Source organism: Carya illinoinensis, chromosome 2 (genome assembly GCF_018687715.1).
Source record: "Carya illinoinensis cultivar Pawnee chromosome 2, C.illinoinensisPawnee_v1, whole genome shotgun sequence".
NCBI classification, from domain to species: domain Eukaryota; kingdom Viridiplantae; phylum Streptophyta; class Magnoliopsida; order Fagales; family Juglandaceae; genus Carya; species Carya illinoinensis.
The window spans coordinates 20983092-21010634 of NC_056753.1; the positions used below are offsets into that span (position 1 = coordinate 20983092).

The 27543-nt window shown below is 38.3% G+C and overlaps 2 protein-coding genes across 2 annotated transcripts; both read left to right on the plus strand.

Annotated features, from left to right (window-relative positions):
* Window positions 1-209: 209 nt before the first annotated feature.
* Window positions 210-14413, plus strand: LOC122300302 (cytosolic purine 5'-nucleotidase-like). The gene is made up of 17 exons (XM_043110837.1): window positions 210-765; window positions 1323-1420; window positions 2082-2201; window positions 2677-2766; window positions 2885-3000; window positions 3442-3541; window positions 9356-9427; window positions 9513-9560; window positions 9721-9798; window positions 9881-10000; window positions 10330-10435; window positions 11611-11774; window positions 12057-12191; window positions 12518-12648; window positions 13646-13708; window positions 13845-13923; window positions 14044-14413. The coding sequence occupies exons 1-17, from the start codon at window positions 465-467 to the stop codon at window positions 14107-14109; spliced, it is 1887 nt and encodes a 628-aa protein (XP_042966771.1). The 5' UTR covers window positions 210-464; the 3' UTR covers window positions 14110-14413.
* A 4817-nt stretch (window positions 14414-19230) lies between these two features.
* LOC122300303 (protein TRIGALACTOSYLDIACYLGLYCEROL 4, chloroplastic-like) lies at window positions 19231-22926 on the plus strand. Its single transcript, XM_043110838.1, has 4 exons — window positions 19231-20026; window positions 20247-20604; window positions 21094-21419; window positions 22039-22926. The coding sequence occupies exons 1-4, from the start codon at window positions 19478-19480 to the stop codon at window positions 22234-22236; spliced, it is 1431 nt and encodes a 476-aa protein (XP_042966772.1). The 5' UTR covers window positions 19231-19477; the 3' UTR covers window positions 22237-22926.
* The last annotated feature ends 4617 nt before the right edge of the window (window positions 22927-27543 follow it).

The window sequence follows — 27543 nt, forward strand, 5'->3', positions numbered from 1 at the left end:
ATTAATATTTTAATTATAATTAAAATTAAAATAAATTAAAATATTAAAATTAATATTTTAATTTAACGTTAATATATTTTAAGAGTTTATTATTTATTATTAAATGAATTTTATAATTAATATTTGATCAAACTCTTTTAAAATATAAAAGAAGTGGGAGAGAATCTTGAAGCAGCTAAGCGACAAAAGCATGTAGCTTTTAAGATATAGCAGAGGAGCGAAAAGATTATCCAGAGAACAGGATTACAATTTCCTGCTTTTAGCTTTTTGGTTCGAGTCATGAAGTGCAGTTCGAGTATATTCTTCCTCTTTTATATATGGTGATATATTCCGTCTTCTTCTTCTTTCTACCGAGCCTTGCTTGCATCCGTAAAAGCCACGCTCATAGCAAAGTCCCCCCAACCTTGCTTTGGACTCGAAACTAGAACCCAGTGGCACCGCTATCATATTCGAAAGAGACAGACATGTATGCGGCAGAGGTTTTGGGCAAGTTCTGTGTGTACAGTGAGACCCCTCTGTCTGTCTCAATGGCCTCGACCCATTTTCTCAGAAATCCCATACCCACTTCTCATGTTTGTACGCTTATGATCTCTGCGAGATCTCCAATGCAGCCGATGATGATGGGGTGTCGCTGCAGCATGGACTCCAAGCACGTCGGTGGCGATCTCTTCTCGGTGACCTCGTCGAGCAAGTCCGACGTTGATTATCTGGGCCAGAGCACCAAAGGGGATTTGAATCTCAAGTCGGAGCATCTTCAATCCTTTGGTAAAAGCTAATGTATATTCTTTATTGTTTAAACGGATATTTTGTTTTCTCCTGTTTTCTTGGTTTCCCTTATCGTGTCGTCAGTGTCTATTACTACGCACTTGCAATCATTTTTGTTTTCCCTTTGTGCTCATTCATTATACTAGCAACATAACCTCACCTTCCACTTTGTTCTTATTGGATTACAATTTTTCATTTAAGCTAGAGTTCATTCGATCTTGTGGCACTTTAACCATGAATCAAATCGTCCTTTCTTAGTAGTTCTGTTATCGGTTCCTTGCACTTGCCAACACCAGCGTAGGAAAATTCCCGGCCTACCCACTAAATTGTTTCCACCTTTGGCTTATTAGCTGCGCCATGGTTTTATGTCCTCTCTTCATCTTTTTTCTGGAATGCCCAACATGCTGCACGGTTGCACCAAAAGCACGCAGGACTTTGTTGTTCCATTATTGAGTCTTCCTTCTAACCACCGCTGCCAATTACATGAGGCGGTGATCACATCTAATTGAGTTGTTGCAACTTTTGCTAACCACGTGCTTTTTGGTCTTTCTATGTAGGAATCGATGGTCAGACGACCTTAGAAGGCCCAATTGAAGAAGTAGCCCAGGTGGAAGCCGAGGAAGCTAAGGATTTGCTTAGAGACTTGGGTATCACGGTGCAATTCTTTTCCTACATTTTGGTTCCTGTAATTGTATAACAATGTACTTTTGGTTTTGCCGAGAGAATGTTTGACCTTTGTTAACTAGTGATCGTGGCTGGGATTTGAATATCAATAGGCTATTGCCGGTAGTCTTCTCTGTGCTTTTTCATAGCTCTTCCATCTCTCACCAAAATCTTCTTAACCACTTAACTGTAATTATAAATATGATACTACTTCATTTATAATGTCAAATCTGAAGCTGTCCTTAGGTATATGAGGATAAAGCCAAAATTTTAACTCCATAACATCTACTTATTAACTCTATACGTATTCCTCACTTTGTTGTTGACGTTCATTATTTTTTTCACTTTTATTTCATAGTGCTATGTATTCTTTCTTTCTTTTCCCTTATGATATGACCCCTCATACTTTTAAGGAAATGTGATTCTACTTGTCTTTTATTTTTCTTGCATGAATTTGGAAATTTTGCTTGTCTTCGAGAATTTGAGTTGCTGGTGTCGACTAAATTCTTGCTTCTTCTCTCTCTCTCTCTTCCCCTTTTGCTCTGTTGAAGTACTTTTGAAAACTGAAATACTAAACCTTTTCGTTTCACTTTATTTGATTTGCTATTGCTTTGTTCTGTTTTTCCATTATAACTTTCCTTGTAAACATGCAGAGCCCTTATTTGTCAAGACATTCACCTCGTGGTATATTCTGCAGTCGAACTTTGAATCTCCGATCAATCAGTGCCATTGGATATGACATGGACTATACCCTGATGCATTATAATGTGATGGTAAATCAGTTTTATATCTTTATAGGTACCCATTTTGATATCACAATCAAGTGAGTTTGTAAACATTTAATCTCACATGTATTTAAGTGTTTTTGCATTTTTCTTTTCATATCTTGAATTGTGTTAAATATGTATCATCTTCACATTCACTTGTGCTAAATGAAGCAAGATATTGTGGACAGCTTTTCTCTGATTTTCTTTTTTTAATTTCTGACATTGTTTAGTTATAGTGTTGCTATCTTAGATAAAGACTGGTGGAGACTTTATTTCCTCTTTTCTGATATCATGCGCATCAATATCTCTAGATGTCTTACATAAGACACCAGCTTTGGAGTTAGATGTTGCTAGGAAGTTTATTAGTAGTGCTGAAGTTATTTTTCTAACTCATATGTCTAGAGCTTTTATTTATACAGTGCTAGTCTGCTTCCATCACCGGGCAATTGGAATTGTCTGTCATGGATCTGTTCTCTTGCAGGCTTGGGAAGGACGGGCATACGACTACTGTATGGAGAATTTAAGGAACATGGGTTTTCCTGTTGATGGACTTACATTCGACCCAGACTTGGTGACATCTTCATTTCTAAGCAATTTGAAGAGTATATAGATCGTGTCATTCACTCTAGTCCTGATATTTGAATTTTATTTCCTGTTCTAAGCACATATTGTTCGATTGTGTCACTTAGGTCATTAGAGGCCTTGTCATAGACAAAGAGAGAGGTAACTTGGTTAAGGCTGACCGATTTGGGTATGTTAAAAGGGCAATGCATGGCACCAAAATGCTTTCCACTCGAGCTGTAAGGTATGGCAGAAAATTATTTATTTGAAAGCTTACCTGCTCATTGCGTGAACTGTGAGCAATAGGCAGTCTCATAGTGCACATTTCATGGTATACACCCAGTCCATTAATTAGCTAGAAGATGACTCTTCACAAAAGGTTGATACAATCCAATCTTTTTGAGCAAAATATTGGATCTTGTTTTTTGTTTCAGCCATTCACCCCCCAGTATTATACCTGTCTATGTGTCACTATGGAATGCTAAGAAGTGCATTTCACCCCTGCACATGGATTATGTTGACTGCTTTGTCTCATATACTGCCTCATTGTGTGTGGTACATGTATTGGTTTCTGTTTCATCTACATTTAGTGTTTTGATGCATCGTTTGTGTTTTTTTTTCAAAAAAAAAAAAAAAAACTGGATTATATATCTTATAGTGCAAGCTAACTTTCTATGCATGGAAGTGAAATGTATGGGAGGGAATTGGTGGATCTACGGAAAGAGAGTCGATGGGAATTCCTGAATACACTATTCTCAGTTTCAGAAGCTGTCGCTTATATGCAGGTAGTTCTTCTTATATTCCACAATAATCTTGAACATCTTAGTTGTCTTGTATTTATTTCTCGTTCTAAACTGGACTTATACCGGTCCATATTGATGTTATATTATAAAATGATGATTAACACTCTAAGGGCCCATGATCCCATTCAATTTGCATTGTGCTGCTTGTAGAGGTCACTTACAGTTTCAAATTTTATGACCCCACCCCTTGTTACATTTTTTTAAAGTTAACATTAATGACATGGTTGGAAGGGTCAACTCATCTTGATACCAATTGGCATTTTTTTCTGATCTCGTACCATTAAAAGTGCAAGAGAAAGTCATGTACTGATATAAAAGAAAGAGTTCATGACTTTTTTGCGTAATAGTTCATGATAGTAACATTGCTAGAGGAGATCTCTTGGCGACAAAAATCAAGCGTGTTATGTCTCAAGGAGGTAGACAAGTGCACGAAGTTCTTCTATAGGGTGGCTAATTCTCATAGGAGAAATAATGCTATTGATATATTGATGGTAGATGGTGCAGTATCCTCGGATCAATTAGTCATCAAGAATCACATCGTGAAGTATTACCAACACCTCCTATCTGAATAGCACACTTGGCAACCGAAAGTGGATGTTTTAACTTTTTCAGCATTAGATCAGCTATGCGCAGGGTGGCTAGAGAGGCCTTTTTAGAGGATGAAGTGGTTAAAGTAATCTGTGGCATGGCTAGTGACAAGGCTCTAATCCCTGACGGTTTTACCATGGGTTTCTTCCAAGCTTGTTGAAAAGTGATCAAGGGCTACCTTATGTGGGTCTTTCATGATTTTCATACTAATGCCAGCTTTGAAAAAAGTCTTAATGCTACTTTCCTAGCACTCATTCCCAAAAAGATGGGAACTATGGATGTTAGAGACTCGCCCCATTAGCCTTGTGAATGGTGTTTACAAGATCATTTCTAAAGTGCTAGCGAATCGATTGACAAATCCTTTGTCAAAGGTAGAGAGATCCTAGATTCGGTCTTAATTGCAAATGAAATTTTGGATGGACGACTCAAATCTAGAGAACCCGGGTTACTTTGCAAATTAGACATGGAAAAAGCCTATGATGACGTCAATTGGAAGTTCCTACTATATTTACTTGCTAGATGTGGCTTTGGGGAGAAATGGCATAAATGGGTAGAGTTTTGCATCTCTACAATTAAGTTCTCTATCTTGGTGAATGGCTCATCGGTAGGTTTCTTTGACTCTTCCCATGATTTGAGACAGGGAGACCTGCTCTCTCCTTTACTTTTTTTATTTATCGTAGAAGCTCTTGGTAAGATGATTGTGGGTCTTCTGGAAGGCGGCTTTCTCTACAGTTTTTCTATAGGGAATGGTGATTATAGTTCTATGGATATTTCTCACCTGCTTTTACGAAATCTCAGGCATATCCAATCTTTGAGGGCTCTACTACTTAGTTTTGAAGCTGTCTTGGGCTTGAGAGCTAGGTGGGTTTGGGTGTTGAGAAGTGTTGAGCAGAGTTGTGAATAGTAATAAAAAGTAGGTGAAAAGTAATAATAAAGTAATGAATAATAATAAAAAGTAGGTAAAAAGTAATGAATAGTAAAAAAAGTAGGTGAAAAGTAATAATAAAGTAATGAATAGTAGTGAGAAGTGTTGAAGATACTTCAACACCCAAACACAACCTAATCTCTCAAAGTCTAAATTGGTGCCTATGGGGGCTGTCCCTAACGAGGAGAATTTAGCCACTCTACTGGGATGTAAGGTATCATCTCTACCCATGAAGTATCTTTGCTTACCATTGGATGCTCCCTTTAAATCAGAGAGGATTTGGAATGGTGTGATTGAAAAGGTGGAGCACAAATTGGCTTCTTGGAAGAGGTTGTATTTGTCTAAAGGTGGTAGGCTTACTTTGATTAAAAGTACTATTTCTAACTTACCCACTTATTTTATGTCCTTACTCTCGCTCCCCACAAAGGTTGCCAATTGTATAGAGAAGCTGCAACGGGACTTCTTGTGGAGTGGATTGGGGGAAGAGTTCAAATTTTACATGGTTAATTGGTCACTTGTATGTACCCCAATTTCTGGGGTTGGATTGGGGATTTGTAACTCGATGAAATTCAACCAAGCCCTATTGGATAAATGGTTGTGGAGGTACCAAAACAAAATGGGGGCCCTATGGAAGTCAGTTATAGATGCACAATTTGGGGAGGCTTGGATGGTGCTCGATTGAGGTATGTGGCACATATGGGATGGATTTGTGGAAATACATCAGGAGACACTGGGAGATCTTCCGAAGAAATGAACTTACTGTGGTGGGTGACAACTCTTGTTTCAAATTTTGGTATGACAAATGGTGAGGTGAACGAAACCTCCAAGACACCTTCCCTGCCATTTTTGAGCTTGCAAAATAAAATGATGTAGCGATAGCCGATCTCTTGGTCTTTTCTAGTGGCTCCCCTCAATGGAATGTAGAATTCATTAGAACAGCCCAAGACTGGGAGTTGGAGACTATCACAGAGTTCTATGAGGCATTTTATTCCGTATGCATGACAGAGGGTACCATAGATAAGATGAGTTAGAGCCCCTCCAAGAAAGGTAAATTCATGGTCTGATCGTTTTATCAAGTTCTAATGAGCTTTGGAATGACCGTGGGAATGGAATGATGGAATGACCATGTTCCCATGGAAGAGTATATTGCAGACGAACACTCCTTTAAAAGTAGCTTTTTTCATATGGACAGCCTCTTTGGACAAGATTCTCACCACAAATAATTTAAGGAAACATCTGGTAATGGTGCTAGACTAGTGTTGTGTGTGTAAGAAGAATGGTGAATAGTAGATCATTTGTTTTTACACTGTGGGGTGCCTAGGACCATGTGGGATGATTTTTTCGCGAGTGGTGGATTGGCATGGGTCATGCCTTTTAGACTGTTGGATTTCCTTGCAAGCTGGAGAGGCCACCCAGGCAACTCACAAGTGGTAGCGATTTGGAGAATGGTTCCTATTGTATGTGTCGGTGTATTTGGCGGGAGAGAAATGATAGAAGCTTCAAAGACTATGAGAAAACAATGGATGAGCTTAAATTTTTCTTTTTTAAAACTTTGTTCTTATGGGTGGGGCCATTGTATTTAATGGGCTAAATGTCCTTGACCTTCTACTTTCAAATGTAAACTCTAATTAGGTTATTCTCATATATACTCCCCATGTACTTGGGTTTTGTTTGCTTCTATGAATAAAACTTCTTGATTACCTATCAAAAAAAAGTTTAGCATTTACAAATTTATAAAAGCCTTTGACCTTTTGCAAAGACCTGATATAAAAGCCTCATAAAAGCCCCCCTAGCTCTTCCCCAAATCCCTCACAATACAACCCCACATATTTATAAGTCTTTGGCCATCTCCAAAACCCACTACGATGACTCCAATGTAGTGGAATTGACCTCCAAAACTTCCAGGGGGCTAGAATTCAATGGTTCACAGTAACTTGAGCCTTCCTCCACTAATAGTATCAAGTCTCCTTCATTGATGCCACTTTTGGGTTGATCTGTGAACCCTCCCACAGCCATATCCATATTCTCTAATTCCCATGTTCCCCCTATGTCCTTCACAGCCAAGTTAGCCTCCATTGAAGCCTCTACAGCTTTGTCTTCTGTAGGACCAATATCTGGTAATTCACCTGAAACATTCTGACATCTAGGCTACACCTACACTCAAGTACCAGTGTCAAAGATCCATTGGCGAAATTGGATGATGAGACTAGGTGATATCCTTGGCTTAGGTGTTATATCGGGTTGCCATCAGATGGTTGCTCAGGGGTTTTATTGCATAAAGACTCTAGGGTGTTGGCATTTGGAGCTTTGGTTGAGCCTATTTCATGGCATTTCTGGAGGCAAGATTACCATCAAATTACCTCAATGGAGGGACCCAAAGCCTGATCAGTATTCAAGATTGTGCCCAAGGAAGTGGAAGCCCCAAATCCAACATGAATTCTTCAATTAGATTTGGGCTTGGGATTGGGCTAAATATGTGTAAAATGTGGCCCGTCAACAAGGCCTTTACCCTTTTCTACTTTGGATTGGGACCTTGCATCAAACCCATTGTTTCCAACAATCCCAAATCTAATACTGCACTCTGTTCTCTTATTGCTCTAAGTCAGCTTCATACTAGCCTTCTTTTTAACATTGGCCACCTTTGTGGGCTGCCCATGGGCTACATGGGTTTAGATATGAGTCTGAGCAATGCGATTCACCTTTCTTATTGTTCAGAAAAGCTTTGTTTGGTAAGTAATTATTGTGTAACACTACAAGAGAGCTACTTTCGCAAGATTGGTGATTGAAGTCAAGTATGGTAGCATTGTGGGGAGGTTGGAATTCAAATGAGGTTAGCAGCTCTTTTGAGATGAAGGTCTAGAAAACCATTAGGAGAGGGTGGAGAGAATTTTCTCGTTATATTAGATTTGAGGCGAGGGATGGATCTAAGATGTGGTTTGGGGATCAGCTTTGAAGATAGTCTTCTTAGATTTATATAGCATCTCTTGCTGTAAGGAGACATCGGTAGCTTAACTCTAGCAGATCTCTGAGGACAAATCCCTGATTGAAGGTTACTTTCATTTCAATCGGTGCTTTATTGGGAGGAGATGGCATCTTCATTCTTTAATTGTTTGTATTCTTTCAAGTTGACAAGATGGAGCTGATAAGATTTTTGAGACTCCATCCAAAAGACAAACCCTTGAGATCAAATCCTTTTACATTGTGCTCTTCCCCCAAGAAAATCCTCCTTTCCCTTGGAAGACTATTTGAAGCAATAAGGTGCCATCGAGAGTAGCTTGATTTGTCTGGATGTCTACTTCCGGAAAGATCTTAATAATGGATAACTTGAGCAAGAGGAATTTTACTTTATGTCTGGATGTCTATTGTAGGTGTAAGCATTGCAGAAAAAGCATCAATCACTTTATGTTTCACTGCAAGGTGGTTATGGGTCTTTGGACGTCAATGTTTTGTACATTTGGGATTGAGTGGGTCATGGCCTAGTTGTTGGTGGATGTAATGACTTGCTAGCAGGCCCCTTAAAAGTCAATAGTCATTTAGAGGTTTGGAGGATGGTATGATCCTTTTTTTCTTTTCTTTTTTTGCTATTGGATGTGGCCTTACCAATCTTAGAAGATTGGCAGGAATGTAATGCCTGGAGCTCTGAAGATTGGGAGGGGAAGGTGTAAAAGCCATTATATATTTGAATGGCAGTGCACAATAGCTTTCACCCCTCTAACTTTCTAGACTTCTTGAATTATATTATTTTTCTTTTTTCTCCCTAGTTGGGTGTTTCCAATGTATACGTCTTGTGTATGTGGGTTAAGCCCCTTCGGGATTTGAATAATATTACCTTAATTATCAAAATAAGATGTTTGGCATTTGTAGTTCTATGAAATTCTTGGAAAACTCATATGGAGAGTTGTTTTGATTTTGGAATTTATAAAATGTGCAGATTTCTCAAAAAACAAGATGGGAGGAAAAAAACAAATTCCAAAAACATTTTGTATCATTTACTTCGCAGTGAGTTCTATATTATCCCAAACAAATAAAACCACTAAATGGTTTGATAACAGAGACAGTTAGAACCAGTTTGCAAGTTTTCTCTTGCATGGCAATATTTTATACAAATGGGTTACTAATTTTCCCTCCATGTCATGATCTTGACGTCTAGTAAACTTTAGATTTTATGGTATCCATTTCTGTTTCCCTCTTATCTACAATCTCATTTAATCGATGCATGTCATTTTTTCATTTGGATAATCAATATGTATTGGACTTCATTGAGGTCATGTGATTGTTTTCAGATGGTAGACAGATTGGACGATGAGGCAATAGCTGCACAACTTGGTCCACTTGATTATAAAGGGCTTTACAAGGTAACATGCTCTCGAAAATTTTATCACAGTGGTATATTAGTATTCATTATACACGTTTCTTTCCTCAATCTTGAGATGGTTTCAGGCAGTTGGAAAGGCACTCTTTAGGGCACATGTAGAAGGTCAACTTAAGGTATATATAACCATGGATATAGATTGTCTGGTGTTCAACTTTTTGGTTCTCAACCACCTATTAATTTGTGGTATTCATAAAGATTAAGTGAATGTCTTTTTTTTTCTTATTCTTTTTTTTTTTCTTTTTTCTTTTTTCTTTTTTCTTTTTTTATGAGTAGAGTGAGATAATGTCCAAGCCAGAACTATTTGTTGAGCCTGATCCAGAACTTCCTTTGGCACTTTTGGACCAAAAGGAGGTACTTTATTGTGACCTTTCGTCTTTGCATAGCATGTGAAATCATTTTAATCCTTATTTACTTGGACATTTTCATATTACAGGCTGGTAAAAAGCTTCTGCTTATTACCAACTCTGATTATCATTACACAAACAAAATGATGCAGCATTCCTTTAACAGATTTCTTCCCAACGATATGGGTTGGCATGATCTATTTGACATTGTGAGTATACATCATACATTTTATGTTGCACCACTGACTATCCAGTATTCTTTTGTGCCTTTATAAGTAATGCTACACCATAGTAGGATAAGTGTTGGTTAAGAATGCTCTCTGAAGTGTGGTACAAAAATGTTATCATTCTCAGTTTCATTCTTTCCCTTGTCATGCCCAAAATATCAGAATCAGTTTTTCTGGACAGTACCTTTCTCGCACATATTGGACTAATTTCTCCTTCCATTTTTGTGGGTAAAAATTACCCAAAAAAAGGAATTTTGGCAGAGCATCAATAAGCACTAAATATGAGTTTTTTTCCTCCTGTTTGTGTGTAGGTAATAGTCTCAGCAAGGAAGCCAGAATTCTTCCAAATGTCACACCCAATGTATGAGGTGGTGACAGGGGAGGGCCTTATGCGTCCATGCTTCAAGATTCGTACAGGTTACTGATGTTTTGGTACTTGTTCTTGTTCAATCATTGCAGTGTTTATATAAATTTTGAAGCAAATAATTCTAACTTTTACCCTATCACGCTCTCCCATTAGTTGCATTTGCCTTTGTTTCTATGATGCACAAACCCAGTAATAAATAAATGTTTGGAGGATATGATCAGAAAGAATCTACATACTAAGGAGTGGGCTTAGCAGTTAATAAATAGATTAATAAATAGGATACAAGGAGTTAGGCTACTCTGCCTGTATAACATGCCATAATGGGGTTACGGATTTTTTCTGTCACATTTAATGAGGGCTTTGCCTGCTTAAAAGTGCTGATAAATGGCCACTGCAAGCGCATCCAAGTGTATTATTTGACAATCTGAAATTTTCGTTTAATTATGTTTTTGTTCATTGATAAGCAATAAAAAATTGATAATAAAAGTTAAAAGAATTAATTCACAGGATGATTATAATACATCCTCTAAATAAATTATCATAAAAAATTCAAGGAGCAATGAAATTCAAGAAAGAGTTTGGATGGTCCCTTGTGCTTTAAATAATAGTCTTAATTATAAAACAAAAAATAAAAAATAGTCTCCATGTGTACAGCCCAAAGCGTTGGCTTTAAGCACCCGACTAGACAAATAATGAGTAAAACGATGGCTTTAAGCAAGTTCACATTTGGCTCTACATCATTGGAAGTACAATTGATTGCCACATAATGCAAAGAGGAACCGCACCCCAAATCTTAACTTCCATTCTGTACTGCCTGGTTGTACACTGTGAAAAGCTCTTTTGGCCGGTAGATAATTTGAGCCGAGGAATATAAGCATATCATGATGCAAGTCATTGCTTATTAAGCAAGTATAAATCATCAAACTGTCATGCATCTCTTAGTAGTGAATGTGAACTACTTACCAGGCAATATGATGATTTCCTGTGAAACTCTAAAACTTCATAGGAATGGTGATGTTCTTGAATTGTTTAGAAATTACTATCTCTCTTCTCAACCAACATTATTAAGGCTGCTGACAGATCTTTAAAGACTTTCCAAGCTGCGTGAATGAGTTTGGTGGTTTGCATTAATCATTTATTTTTACTAATATATACTTTGACTTTGTCCAACTTGATTGAAAATCCTCATGCACTCGTTCTACATTTCTACTACCTTCGTCTACAGGGGGCTTGTATTCAGGGGGAAGTGCTCAGATGATTGAGAATTCATTAAATATACACGGAGATGAGATATTATACGTTGGTGACCATATTTACACTGATGTAAGTCAATCCAAAGTCCATCTCCGGTGGAGAACGGCGTTGATTTGTCGAGAGTTGGAAGAAGAGGTTAGTGTATCTGAGATTGCTTCATCTGCTATAGAAGGGAAGGGAATCATACCTGTTTTTGGGATTTCAGATGCCTATAAAGTTGATCACTTGCAGTGATGGCATAGTATGTATGACACAAGCAGAAACTAAAACTGAGTTCTAAAACATTATTGGTTCTAGCTACCAAAACATTTGTGAAGTACAGATTGTAGCACAGAGTTAATTTATTTGCAGTTTGAGACTTCTGATATGTTACACTAACAAGACTATTTTATGGTTAATGAAATATTGGAACTGCAGTATAGTGCTTTGATGCGAAGCGGGGGCCATAGAGCATCACTGATAGAGCTTATAAATCAGAAGGAGGTAGTAGGGGATCTTTTTAACCAACTTCGGCTTGCATTGCAGAGGCGAACAAAGGAACGTCCTGCTCAAGTAAGCTTTGTCCTGTCTTGTTATATGACTTAACATTATTTATAATTTTGGAGTTCACCCTGCCTTTATATTGCTGTATCATTTTTTTTTTTTTTTTTTGTGTGCATAATGTTCATCTTGCTTCATGTGCATGTGCTTCATGGACTTGGTCTTGTGATGCTACTTACCGTATTTTCATATTGTAGCATGCTACTTTGCAAAATTTTTGGGCTATCCATTTTGATTTAAATAAATTGATATCCTAATCAGATAAGTTTAATGATCTCAGAAATCTTACTAGTCTGGCAATCTAGTTCTTGATAATTCATTTGTCAATGTACTTTCAGACCCTTGCTGCAACCAATATGGATCATCAAGAACTCACAGAGAGCATGCAAAAGTTGCTTATAGTCATGCAAAGACTAGATGAAAAAATTGCTCCCATGCTAGAAGCGGATGGAGAGCTCTTCAACAAAAGGTAAGAAGAGGTCGGCACACTTTTGGTTTAGAACCTGTTTTCGTTATATATTTATGCGAAAATGAGGTTATAGTTATTATTCTTCTCCCTTGGATGTTGTTTATAATGTAATTGACAGTCATTGTTAGCTCAGTTAGATCTCGACATTTGGTTTTTGTAATTCAAGTCAATTTCATGCTTCGTGGCTCACCTTACTCATGAATCATGATGCTTATTATATCCAGTGTACTACTCTGATATAAGAATATCTTTTGCAAACCATATTTTAAAATTTTTTTTATTCCATTCTATTTTTTTCTATCTTGTCTTTTCCTTTTATTTTGAGGAAGAGGGGGTTTGTATTTCTGTGGATGTGTATTTTGCGGCTGCTTTGTATATACAAGGAGCTGCCACTTCAAGAATACGCTCATAGGTTCCATGAGGGTATGCCATCTGCAATGCGGAAAGGGTTGAACATAAAATGAATGTACATGTTGCATGAAGGATTGAATGTAGAATGAATTAATGGAGTTAGTAAATTGATGTAGAAGATGACTGTTTCCAGTTAATACAGTTATTTGCTAGCGTTCAAATAATTTTCTAACAGGAAAATGTTACCTAAACCTACCACTTCACCTTGCATCCCACTTGAAAATTATATATCCAAGAATTCGCTAGCCACATCTGCATTATACTGCAAAAGAATTGGAAGTTCTTTTCATCAATTTAAGGCCTAGCTCCGCCTAGTAAACATTCCACATTCCATGTTGCACTTGCACCTTGCAATCCTCTTTAACAACGTGCCCGTCCAATGTAGGACTTAACAATAAGGGGTGTCACATGGACCTCGTAAGACTAGCAGATTGCTCCTTCTAACTTGGATTTACTTTTGGTTTGGTGCAATTACTTGGTTTACACAAAAAAAAAAAAAAAAAAGTAACTGATTTTTCTTGTGATGTGGCTTAGATCTAATGCATCCTGAACATAAGGCTGACATGCTGTACTTGTCCATCATTAGGTGGGGATACCTTTCACGCGCAGGTCTGTGGGATAAAAGCCATTTAATGAGACAAATCGAGAAGTATGTTCTCTTTTCTTGACCTGCTCCACAAATGATTTATTGTATAGAATTTCTGTCATGTCTGCAACCGAAGTTGGAAGTATAAGTTTGAATATTCTCTTCCAAAGTGGTCATCTTAATTATCTTCGAAATGCAGGTATGCTGATATATATACTTCTAGGGTCTCAAATTTCTTACACTATACACCCTTCATGTATTTCCGCTCTCAGGAACAGGTATTTGGAGTATCATGGCTTTCTTTAAACATGTTCCTGAATTGGTATATTATCTCTTTATTAGTTGGTTTGTTAGAAAGACTGATGTTGATATATAATTATATGCCCCTTCTGCTGCAGACACTTGCTCATGATTCACACTCGTATTCCCATTCCCAGATTAATGGGACAGCCGTTGACAATTAACACAGAAGTTGTGTTGTAAAGTAGTAAGATCTCTTTATTGGCAATATTGACATTTTGTTAGTCGTGACAGTAATTGCTCAAGTAGATGATCCTTCTATGTGTATTTCAAGACAATGCTGACTCCAAACTGTGTTCTGTACAATGCCTCAGGGCAGCAATCTAACAGGCCAGGCATAATACTATAGTGAAACAAAAGAAATAATTCGCTTATGGCTTTGGCATTTTCCTGCGCCAAATGTAATCTATTGATAAAAATGGATGAGAACTGCTATTTATAAATATTTGAGTTCTCATCTTTTCATCATCTCTTTTCGTGACATTAGTAAATGATGAACGGATACGGATGATTCAAAGCTTATGAGTAATATTTGTCAAAGAGTACTGCTACATTCACCAAAGAATTAAACAAAAGTAATCTCACAAATTAACGTGTCTTTATCTCATTCTTTAGATCTTACTTTATAATAAAAATAACTTTATAATAATTGGCTGAAGCTGGAGTTTATGGCCCAAATATTGATTTGGAGAGAGGGCTATTGTGGGAAGAATTGGCCGAACTTCTTAGTTGGTAGGAGCTACCAAGTTGCATTGTGGGGGACTTTAATATATCTTGCTTTCCAAGCAAAAGGTTAGGCGTATTTCACATTACTCCAACTACGAGAGATTTTCTGATTTCATTTCAGAACAGGAGCTTATAAACATTCCTTTTAACACCTCTCGGATGTAGCTCAAAGAAGGTTATCCTGGTTATACTTTGATCACTTTTCTATCATTTTAGACTGTGGAGACATCCAAGGGGGTAGAAGGAATTTTAAATTTGAAAATATGTGACTTAAAACTAACGGTTTTGTAGACAGGGTCAGACAATGGACTTCTTACAATTTCTAAGGCTCTCCAAGTTTCATAATGGAAAAAAAGTTGAAAGCACTAAAACAGGACCTAAAGCAATAGACTGAGCAAGTTTTTGATAATGTGCTTTAGCAAAGGTGCTCTCTTGTGGAGGAGTTGTAGGGTCTGGAAGGAGAGGAGGAGGCCAAAACACTTTCTAAACCTGAAACAATTTGCAAGAGTCAGGTAGTAGCTAAACTTGAAACAATAACTTTGATGGAGGAGATTTCATGGAGACATAAATCAAGGGCTCTCTAGCTTAAGGAGGGGGATAAGTGCACAAAATTCTTTCACAGGGTCGCTAAATCCCACAGGAGGAACAGTGTTAATTATACACTAATGATAGATGGGGCAGTTTCTTTGGATCAGTTGGTAATCAACAACCATATTGACCAGTATTATCAACAACTGTTATATGAAGAGCACAATTGGCGATTGAAAGTGGATGGTTTGACTTTTTCAATAATAGATCAGTAGAGTGAGTGTAGGGTGGCTAGAGAGGTAGTTTGCAGAAGAGGAGGTGTGCAGAGTAATCAAAGGTATGGCAAGTGGTAAGGCTCCTGGTCTGGATGGGTTTACTTTAGGCTTTTTTCAAGCTTGTTGGGAGGTGGTTAAGAAAGATCTAATGCAAGTCTTTCATGATTTTCATACTAATGCTAGATTTGAAAAGAACCTTAATGCTACCTTCTTAGCACTCATTCCCAAAAAGGTCGGGTCTGTGGACATTGGAGACTATCGTTCCATTAGTCTTGTGAATGAGGTGTATAAAGTTTTATCAAAAGTGCTAATGAATAGATTGAGCTCGGTGGTGGAAAAATTCATTTCGAAGCTGCAAAATGCATTTTTCAAAGGTAGACAAATTCTCAATTCAGTCCTTATTGCAAATGAAGTTTTGGACAAATGACTTAAGTCTAGAGAACCTGGATTACTTTGCAAGTTAGACATAGAAAAAGCGTATGACCACGTCAACTGGCAGTGCTTACTTTACTAATTTGAAAAATGTGATTTTAGGAGAAAATGGTATAAATGGGTAGAATTTTGCATCTCTTCAGCTCGTTTATCTTGGTGAATGGCTTGCTAGTGGATTTCTTTAACTCCTCTCGTGGCTTGAGACAGGGCGATCCGCTTTCTTCTGTACTCTTTTTATTTGTTATGAAAGCTCTCAAAAAGATGATTGAGGGCTTGGTGGACAGTGGGTTACTCTATGGTTTTTCGGTGGCGAATGGCGATCTTAACATTTCTTACCTGCTATTTGCCGATGACACTCTCATCGTTTGTGGTGCACACCTTGGACACATTCAAGCTTTGAGGGCGCTACTCCTTTGTTTTGCAGCTATATTAGGCTTGAATATCAACCTTTCAAAGTTTGAATTAGTGCCAGTGGGGGCTTCCCACGAAGCGGAGAATTTAGCTACACTCTTGGGTTGCAAGATATCATTTAGTATCTTGGATTACCATTGGGTGCCTCTTTTAAATTTGAAAGGATTTGGAATGACGTGGTCAAAAAGGTTAAGCGCAAATTGGCTTATTAGAAGAGGTTATCTTTGACGAAAGGTGGTAGGCTGACTTTAATTAAAAGCACTCTTTCAAACCTACCCACCTACTTTTTGTTCTTGTTCCCACTTTTTACAAAGGTAGCTAACTGCATTGAGAAGTTATAAAAGGCTTTCTTGTGGAGTAGATTGAGGGAAGAGTTCAAATTTCATCTAGTTAATTGGTCAACGGTTTGTACTCCAATTTCTGAGGAAGGATTGGGGATTCGCCACTTGACGAAATTCAATCAAGCCCTCTTGAGTAAATGGTTTTGGAGGTACCAACACGAAAGAGAGGCCCTATGGAAGTCTGTTACAGATTCACAATTTGAAGAGGCTTGGAGAGGATAGTGCTCGAATGAGGTACGAGGCATACATGGAGTGAGGTTGTGGAAATATATTAGGAGACATTGAGAGATCTTTCGAGGACATGGACATATTGTGGTGGGCGATGGTTCTCGTGTTAGTTTTTGGTATGACAAATGGTGTGATAACCATAGCCTCCAAGACACCTTCCATGTTATCTTTGAGCTCGCAAGAGAAAAGGATGCAGCGATTACCAATCTTTTGGCCTTTTCAAATGGCTCCCCTCAATGGAATATTAATTTCATTAGGGCATTCCAAGATTGGGAGTTAGAGACTATTACTGAGTTCTTTGCAACATTGTATTCCATAAGTATACCAAGGGGCACTAGAGATAAGATGCACTGGAGTCATTCCAAGAAAGGTAATTTCAGTGTTAGATCATTTTACCAAGTACTAACGAGTCTTGGAATGATTATGTTCTTGTGGAAAAGCATATGGCAAATGAAAGTTCCTTCAAAAGCAGTTTTTTTTATTTGTTTGGACAGCATCCTTGTTCTTATGGGTAAGGGCCATAGTTTGTAACAGACGAAGGTCCAAAGTTTGTAACAGACTAATTGTCCATGACCTTCAACTTTCTATTGTAACCTCTAAGTAGGGCTGTGCAGAAAAGCTGGTGGTCCGGCTCGTCCGTGAGACCCGACCCGACTCGACCGAGAAAGACGGTTTGAACCAGCTTGCAGGTTGAACCTGCTAAATGTCAAAACGATCCGAGTCATTCGACTCTCACCATTTCTGTTCTTTCTTCTTCGTTTTATTTGCAACAACAACCAGCCTCCACGAATCAAGAGCAAAGTCCCAACACCACAAGCAACCAAGATTGGTAAACGCAGCCTCGTAAATTGATGGTAGTGAAACCCGTGTAAAGACAGCCAAGACTTTCATCATCAGCCGCATAAGTCCCTCTCCCCCAACTTTCTGTCTATAGCTTAGATTTTCATATAGCATTCTCTGGTTTTCCTTCATTCTCTCCCTCCTCTTTCCTTCCAAAATCCAATTTCTTCCCTCCCCACCATGATTCTCATTCACTTTATTGCCCAAAAAACCACATTTTCCCCGTATTCTCCCTCAAAGCAGTACCACACACAGCGTCCATTTCTTCTCACTAAGCCCCACAAGATCTATATTTTTCTTCCGTTGATTTTGCTGTGAAACACCTCCATATGTTTCGCCTAATTTTTGGTTGCTTTGTACCCCTAAAATTTGTGTTGCTGTTGACCCAGCCAACTCTGTAGAATAGTTTCTTGCTGCTCGGTGAGTATGTTCTTGAAGCCTCTCCTTTCTTGAACTAAGGGTCACAATTAAAGCAATTCTAAGAGGAATATGGAATACAAGCTGGGGTTGCAGAATATCCACGAGAAAGAGATAATGAGAGGCAATCGATGTCTGCTGTCGGCAAAACGGTGGAATGGGTTTTGGTGTATTCTGATCTTGATTTACGGGTTGATCCAACTTTGGGTCGGGTCGAACTGCGTTTGTTTCATGCTATTGCGGGTCGGGTCGGGCCAAAAACCAAGCGGTTTGGCCGGGTTGCAGGCCTACCTTTAGGTGTTTCTCATGTATAATACATATGTATTTGGATTTTGTCTATTTCTATGAAAATAATTTCTTCTTTACCTATCAAAAAAATAATTTTTCAATATATTTTTTATTTTCGTTTGTATAGGAAAAAATTTATATGTGGAATGTGAAGAGAGGTGTTGAACTATTGGTTTTTGATAGAGTTACCGCTGTTCTACCACCACTTTACTATTTGTAATGTATTTTTTTCTTTATTTTTTTAAGTATTTTTAATATATTTAATTATTAAGAAAAAATTTAAAAAAGATACAATTTTATTAACAATCACTTTCTTAATCATTAAGTAAAAGAAAATTTTTAAAAAATTAAAAAAAGTGGTAAAGTAGTGGTAGAATAGTAGTGAGACTATCATTATTCTTTTATTTAGCATTTTGAATGAAAGTAGAAATTGAGATCTCCTCTAATTCATTTGTTTGAATTGGATTGTCTAAATGACCGTTGGATCGAAAGGCACCAGGACACTAGTAGTCCCTCCAAAAATTGTCTAACAAATTAGAGAAATTGGATTTTCTAATTCAGAAACAAAAAAAAATTTAAATGTTTATATATAAATAATATTAACGTTATAGATTCTCTATTCTGTAACATTTTAATAATATTTTGATCCAATTTAATACTTTTTTTTTTCTATTTTTCAATTTCTGTTTTATTTTATTTTAAATAAAAATGTCTTATGTGACAATTTCATTTAAAATTGAGAAAAAAAAATCAATAAAAAAATTGAGAGAAAATGGAAAAAAATAAAAATGATTGAATTCGGTGGTTGGTAATTTAGGAAGGACGGAGGGAGGAGGCTGTGTCTGTAATTGGCCATGGGGCCTTCAAACAAATTTCCTTAAACCGCCATGTTCCCCTCCCTGCCTTCGTTATCCATTTGAAAGGAGGCAAGTCAAGTGGAAAGTATTGGGATTGTTGTGCAAATCTTTCTTTAGGGTTTTATGCTTTAGTTTAATTTAGGTTGAGGATAGTTGCAGAAGAAACCGAATAGCTTTGAAGGGGAAGGGATGAAGAAGCTGAGATGGGCAATGGACGGAAGCTTTTGGGACCTCGACGTGTCGACGCCGAGGACCCTTGACGGGTTGGCCCGTCCTGTTCCTGGTGACCCAATTCCGCTGGGTCTATCGAGAGGCACGAGGCTCTCGAGGGCCAAGCAGCTCCACTTCATGCAGCGCTTCATGACCGCACCATTTGTCCCCTCTTACGCCGCCGCCTCCGACGGCTTCGCTCTCCAACGCGTCCTCACCGTTCCCTTCTCTGAAAACTGGTTCTGCACTTTGTTGGGTCAGTTCAATTTTCAGAAGTTCGTGTCCTCTTTGATGAAGGAGAGTGGAGAAACATCGACTCCACCACCAGCTGTCTCCAAATCCTCGTGGCTTGAATTGCAATTGCAGAGCATTGGAAGACACCTTCGCGACAAATCCTTGTATGCCCTCGGCTTCTCTTCCGAACTATTGTTAACACCCGATGATACCATGCTTCTTAGCGTAGATTCACATTCATTTTCGCATGCTCATAAGAAGACGCCTCGGAAGAAGGCAGTCCTTCATCACAAGGTAACTCTTCAGCTTCCTTTTCAACTATTACCACATGTATTCTCTGTTTTTTTTTTGGCCAAGGGTATTCTCTTCTACCTATGCGGTGTTGTGGTACATTCTCTATTTATTCATAGCTTCTTGTTCTTGTATTGTGAGTTGCGTTGTGCTATTCTGGTAAACATTTCTTCTTGATGAGGATTATGTCTTTTGGTTATGATGTATTTGCCAAATTTTGAAGTTTCCCAATCACAACTTGACGGTGGAAGCAGTTTCGCCAGCGCTTTTTGTTGACAAGTCTGGTAATTATTGGGATGTACCCTTTTCCATGGCCATTGATCTGGCTTCTCTCGCTTCTGACTCTGGTGCCAGCTATCATCTATGTTTGCACCATAACGCCGGTTCACCCACGCAATTCGGAGATGATCACACCACCAACGAAGTACCCGCTTCTCTCCTCCCTGGTTTATCCCTCAAAAATGCTTTTTCCTTCAAGCAGAATTTGGACATTTGGAGGAGCAAAGCTCAGAAGTTGAAAATGGTGCAACCATATGACATGTTCCTTTCAACTCCTCACGTTTCAGCATCAGGGATCATAGGTAAGCAAGCCACTGTTTCTTTTGCTCACTTTAAATTCTAGTCGTTGATCCAAATGGGGATGGGGAGTGCAGGGTTTAGCTCTAAGCTTTTGGTAGGCAAGTTTCACTTCAATGGAGGAATACTTGGCAGATTTAAAAAAATGAACCATCAGACCTTGGATTTTGTTAATTATAATGCAAGTTGTGCATCTGGTGAAAGTGAAACTAATAACAGTGATCCCATGCACTTCTTTATAACTTTTAAGGGACAGAGATAATTTGTCTGGTTGGCTCCTCTGTCTGACCCCTATGCTAAGATTTCTATTATGAATAGCAAAGTTCATGACATTTTCATCATTGAAGTTTCAGCTTGGGCTCAATGCAAAAGATCTATCATTGATTTGGTCCTAACCACCACTTGATGCATCACTTAGCATTCCGATCATTGACTGATGGCAAATTCACGTGTAATGCATACCAATGAATAAATCTCATATGCCATTGCTGTAGGTGCTGCTTTGACTGCCTCTGTTGGAGATTGCTCGGTTAGATCAAAGGATCAGGACCCCAACTGCTTCTCTTTTGAGGCATCTGGAGTAAAATCTGCCTTCCTAGCAGACCTATTTGCATCAGTATCATTTACAGCTCAGCATGGAAATTACCAACGGCTATTTTTGGATCTCACCCGGTTTCATGCCCGCTTGGACTTTTCTTCTGGTTCCCGGTTTCTTTCAGGTGCAACACGTCTAACGCAAGATCTTATTAATTCTCGACAGCCAAGTCTTGAAGATTTTCAAGCCGTTTGCCCCAATGCTACCCTTTCACTTCAGCAGCAGGTGCTCACATTTTTCTCATAATCTTTCATGTTTATGTGTTTTTGTTTGCACAACATACTTCTGCGCTCAACTAATTTTATTTTACAAAAGAAGAAATACAGCTCAGCAACCTCTCTCTTGTGTGTGTGCGTGTGAAAACAGCTGGTAGTTAAACAAATGATTGTTTCCTTCTTACTTGTTGGAATCAAATAGATTTGGCACGAGGAAAGTTTTGCAGCTTCCATTCAGATATGTTTTTTCACTAAAATATCTGCTACCTGTTGAGTTAGACATCAAATTTTGATTCTAGAATGAATTTGTAGTGTCGACAGAATATTCACAATGGTCTCCAATGATGTAATGACCTTGTTTGTGCTTATTCAGTACAATGTCTAAAACTTGTTTTGATTTTAAACTTTTGAAGTTCATCTTATTAGAAACTTGTAATATTTATGTAGCATCTAGGAGAAATGATTAAAAGGTATCATCTTTCTGTTATATTTTCTTTTCCCTTTCTTGGCATTTCATATCTTTTTGCATCACATATTTATATAGCATCTACCTACAAAAAAAGAAAAAAAGAAAAACAAATTTATGTAGCATCTAAAGAGGTCTAACAGCTTACTTGTATGTGTTTCAGATTGCTGGACCCTTCAGTATTAGAGTCGATTCAGGAGTTGCAGTTGATTTGAAGAACCGAGACTGGCCTTTACGTGTGGATGAACCTATATTTGCTATTGAGTATGCATTACAAGTCCTTGGTTCAGCAAAAGGTGTGGCATGGTATTCACCAAAGCGGCAAGAATTAATGTTAGAGCTTCGTTTTTTTGAGACATAAATCATATTCGTTTGTTTGTGTTTCTTTTTCTGTGTTTTCCTAGTGTGGATCATTTGAGGGAAATACTCCCCATACCTACCATTTTTGTCATCATATCCTCTCTAAACTGTCTCCACTTCCCTTAAAAAAGCCCGTCTCCTCCCCTCTCCCTCCCCTTATAACCCAACAAGGATCCTTGCCATTTTCCCCTGTTTTTTTTTTTTTTCCTGGTTTTTCCCCCCTTTCAGGGTAGACGAACTCAGATCTACCAATTTTGGGCCACAGCGCATGTGCCCCACCATTACATTCTAAGGCACATCACCCTTAAGTTTCTCAATGCAATCCCTTCCATGATCCATTCAGCTATTGAGAGCTTCTCTCCTTGCTACTTTCCCTAAAATTGAAAGTTGCCATACTCCCCTCTCCAAGGAAGAGGAAGTGGAGTTCTTAACGATTTCCCCACAACACTCTGCAAAAAGATGCCCTCTTATGCTGTGATGCCCTATGCTCATTTCTTGATACCTGATCGATCAAAAAAGTTTAGAACCGGATCGGTTTACTAGCTCTATATCCAGATTTTTTTTTTTCTTGCAATGTAGCAACTGTAATTGGATATTTTTCGGCCATCTATTCTCTCTTATTGTAGTACCATAACATTATTGATATATCATTTGCGTGTTAAAAATAATATTTATGTCACCTTTAGAAAAATTTATGGATATTTCTCCTACCAGCCTTTTTTTGCCATCATTAGAAAATTTGTGTCCAACCTCGAGAGCCAGGCTCCATATGGATGCTAAGATTGTCTCATACTATCTGTAAATAGTAATGAAATAGTTTGAAAATAGCGGTAAATAGTTTGTAAATAATAGTAAAATAGTTTGAGAATAATTGTGTTCTCAAATAGATCCAAAGTGATAGTAATTTCAGCCTAGCTGCTAAAGCATTTCATGATGTCTTGGCATTGGCATGCTGATAAGATTCATTGCTATGATAGGGTGAGAATACGGCATCATCTGTACTTTGAGAGTATGTATACATGATTTTCTCACCCTATTATATGATGCCTATTAGACGAAAGGAAGAATTTATGAAAACTCTCCAATTCTCATTGAAGTAATTGGGTGTATTTTATACATGAAAGTAAGGAATAAAAAAATACAATAAAAAATACAATAACTTGAGACAAATTCCTAACGATTTCTTCTATTGTTATCTTCTAGAAGATGCTCTGCTGTTGGTTGTAACAACGCTGGTGAGTGGCCTTGTTGCTCTATTTTGATTGTACTATGCATCCCACCTTCTAACTGTTTGTGTAAAGGTGAAATTAGGTCTGTTATTTTGATATGCCCTCTCGAGTCCAGTGGAGTTTCAACTACATTGAGACTCTTTCGAAGATGCTGAAAGTTATCTGCAACCAATGGTTTTGTCAACACGTTCGCTATTTGATCATGAGAATTGCAGAAAGAGACTTGTAAGGACTTGGCTGCTACACGGTCCCTAACGAAATAGAAATCGATGTCCATATGCTTAGTCTTGGAATGAAAACCTAGGAACTGAAAGGTAGGTGGCGCCTATGTTATCGCACCACAGAGTAGGAGCTTGCAGAAGAGAAATACCAAGGTCACAAAGCATGGTCTGAAGCCAAATAGTTTCGACAGCTGAAGAGGCAAGGGACTTGTACTCGGCTCCAGTTGAGAATCTTGCAACCGTGCTATACTTTTTGGAGCTCCACAAGATTAGATGGGAACAGAGATAAATACAAAATTCTCCAGTCGATCTCCTATCATTAGGACAGCCTCCTTAGTCGGCATCACTGTATGTTTGAAGATGTAGACCATGTTGAGGTTTGAACAGCAACTCGAAATTTATAGTTCCTTTGAGATATCGAAGCACCCTTTTACAGCACTCTAGTGAGAATTTTTTAGCGAGTGCATGATTTGAAAAATCTTATTCACTGCAAAGGAGATATCTGGTCTTGTTAGAGACAAATACTGGAGCCCACCAACTGTACTCCGATACAAAGTCACATCTTCAAAGTCTGGAGAATCATGTTTTGACAGCTTAAGAGAGGTAGCCATTGGAGATGAGATAGGTTTAGCAAAGAGCACGTGACTTCTGGTGGGTAAAGCTTTGATGTACTGTCGTTGTGACAAAATTAATCCAGTCTGAGTATGATCAACTTCAACACCAAAGAAGTATGAAAGACATCCTAAATCCTTCACAGGAAAGGCATGACCCAAGTCATATATGAGGCTGTCAATGGCAAATTGTTGAGATGATGTGATGACTATGTCATCTACATACACAAGAAAATAAATGTGTACGTTAGAATGCTGCAAAATAAAAAGTGAAGGATCTGCCTTTGAGGCGTTGAAGCCATAATCTAGTAGCCATGAAGATCGTTGAGCAAACCAAGCCCTTGGGGCTTGTTTGAGCCCGTAGATAGCTTTGTGTAATTTACAAATGTAGTTTGGATGCATGGAATCCACAAAACCCTAAGGTTAGTGCATGTAAACTTCATCAGACAATGTTTCATGTAAAAATGCATTTTGAATATCAAGTTGCCTTAATGGCCAAGCACGAGTAACAACAATGGAGATTATTAGTTTGATGGTAGAGGGTTTTACAATCGAACTAAAAGTCTCAATATAATCCAACCCATGTTGTTGGGATAACCCTTTGTGACTAACCTCGCTTTCCTCCTTTCAAATGACCCATCTACTCTAGTTTTGGTTCGGTATACCCATTGACAGCCTAGAATATTGACGTTGGGTGGAGGAGGAACTAGACTTCAAGTCTAATTCTGTAGTAAAGCTGTAAATTCAATATGCATAGCCTCCCACCATTCAGGAAATTTGATAGCTGCAGAAAAACTAGAAGGCTCATCAGGAATAGTAAGAGAAGCAGTGAAACAATACCAAGAGGAATATGGTAGGGTCCCATCTGTAAATATTCGTGGCCTTACTAAGTTTGTTTGTGCACGAGTTATAATAGGAGAACGAGGGGGAATAAGAGATGAAATTAGGTTTGGATTCATTGAATGAGTGTTTGATGGGATAGAAGTTGTAGAAGAAAGAAGCAGGGGCAAGGTAGACGACGATATGGAAGGTGAATGGGCTGGAGGAGAATCGGTTGAAGGAATTGGGCTCAATTCAGGGCCAAGCCCGAGAATACTGGGTTGAAAATTAGGCAATGGAATTGTTGGGTTTACTAGAGGGTGCATGAGTGGAGTGGGTCTTGATTTGGAAAATGGAAATGAAGACTCATTAAATACCACGTCCCGTGAAATGTAGAGTCTATTATTTATTAAGTCAAGGCACTTGTAGCCTTTGTGAGAGGAGCTATAGCCCATAAATAAGCATGAGACAGATTTGAAATCAAATTTGTGTGAAAGATAAGATTGAATATTTGGCCAACATTTACAACCAAACACTTTTAGAAATGTATAATCAGGATCACAATTGTGAACAAGAAAATGTGGTGTTTGATTGTTAATGGTAGGTGACGGTAATATTAATCAAGTAAACAGCAGTTTCAAAGGCTTCGGCCTAATAAGTGAATGGTAAGGATGATTAAGCCAACAAGGCAAGCCTATTTCAATAATGTGGCGATGTTTCTTTCAATGAGTCCATTTTGTTGGTGAGTGTGAGGGCATGAAAACCGATGTGTGATTCCAAATTTTTTACATATTTGAGTTAGAGGTTTAAATTCACCCTGACCATCAGTTTGAAGAACAAGAAGCTTGGAGTTGAATAGGTGTTCAACATATGGCAAAAAAGTGCTAAAAACTGAAACAACATCAGATTTGAATCTCAAAGGAAATAGCCAAGTATAGCATGTGTATTGATCCATAAAGGAAAGATAGTATTTAAAACCCAACTGACTAACATGAGGAGCTGGGCCCCAAATATCAGCACAAAGTAATTCAAGGGGACAAGTGTAAGTAGTTTGACTATTACAAAATGGTAATTGATGGGCCTTAGCAAGAGGACATTCCGGACAAAAAAGACTTTAATTCAAAAGAAGAAACTAGTAGACACTTTTCTCGTAGAACCTGTGAGACAAGATTTAGTGAGGGGTGACCATGCCTTCGGTGCCATTGAGCTTTTGTTGTTCTTTCACCAAGATGAATGGATGGACTCTGTGACTGTGTTGGCTTGAAAAGAAAAATGAGGCCATTACGTGTTGGTCATGTGAGGAGGACCTTCTTTGTCTTGTTGTCTTTCACAGTAAAATAAGAGGAGTGAAATTCAAAGAAGCAAGAATTGTCAATGCAAAAATGCAGCACAAAAACAAGATTCTTGGTAATATCTGGAATGCAACAAATTGCGAAGAAAAAAGGAAGAAGTAGAAGAGAGGCAAGAGTCACCGAAATGTTGAATGGGTATCCCAAAACCATCTCCAACTCGAATTTAATCACTGCCACCATACTGCTCAGATGAAACATTCAAGTTATTAAAATCATTTGTAATGTGTGAGTTGCAGCAGAATTAGGATACCAAGATGAATCAGACAAAGAATCTAGGGCTATGTAATTTGCTGAGAAGGATTGTGGAGTCTCCTATTGATACACGTGATCAAAATGATAATGACATTGCAATGCCACATGCCCTGACTTGCTACACACTTGATAGGTAGGGCGATTAGAGGTGTACTGCTTCTGTGGAGAGCCATTTTGAGAAGAGGATCAACCAACTTGATTATTATAGAAGGGATGGCCCCGGCCACGTCCTTGACATCCAGCACTGTAAGAACCTCATCCATAGTTATCTCGGTTGGTACCAACACTAAGATTAGCAGAGGGCACAAGAGAGAAGGTTGTACTTCACTGCTGATGAGTTGTGCGACTTTCATGAATTAACAGTAATTGGTACAATTCATGAGAGGAGATGGGCTCTGCCTGTGTGGTTACAGAAGTGGTGAAGGCTTCATAAGAGGAGCCTAGACTATTGAGAAGATAAGTAACTACTTCTTTATCAGGAAGAGAGTTACCTATAGCAGCCAAGGCATCTACAAGTGAAAATACCTTGCTGAAATAATCAGTGATGGGCTGATCTCCTTTTGAAAGGTTAGTGAGTTGGAACCGTATTTGAAATTCTTTAGCCTGAGAGGAAGAGGCGAACATGGATGCCAAGGAGACCCAAAGGGCACAAGCAGTTTTAGAAGACAAAACATGGCCAAGCAGGGAGTCCGAAATAGAGGAGAAAAGAACGCTTAAGACTAATTGATCAGTGCGCTGCCATTTGGCAAAAGCTAGGTTAGATTTGGGCAATGAGTCTAAGGAGACAGGTAACAATTCAAAGGGAGGGAGATTGGTTCCATCAA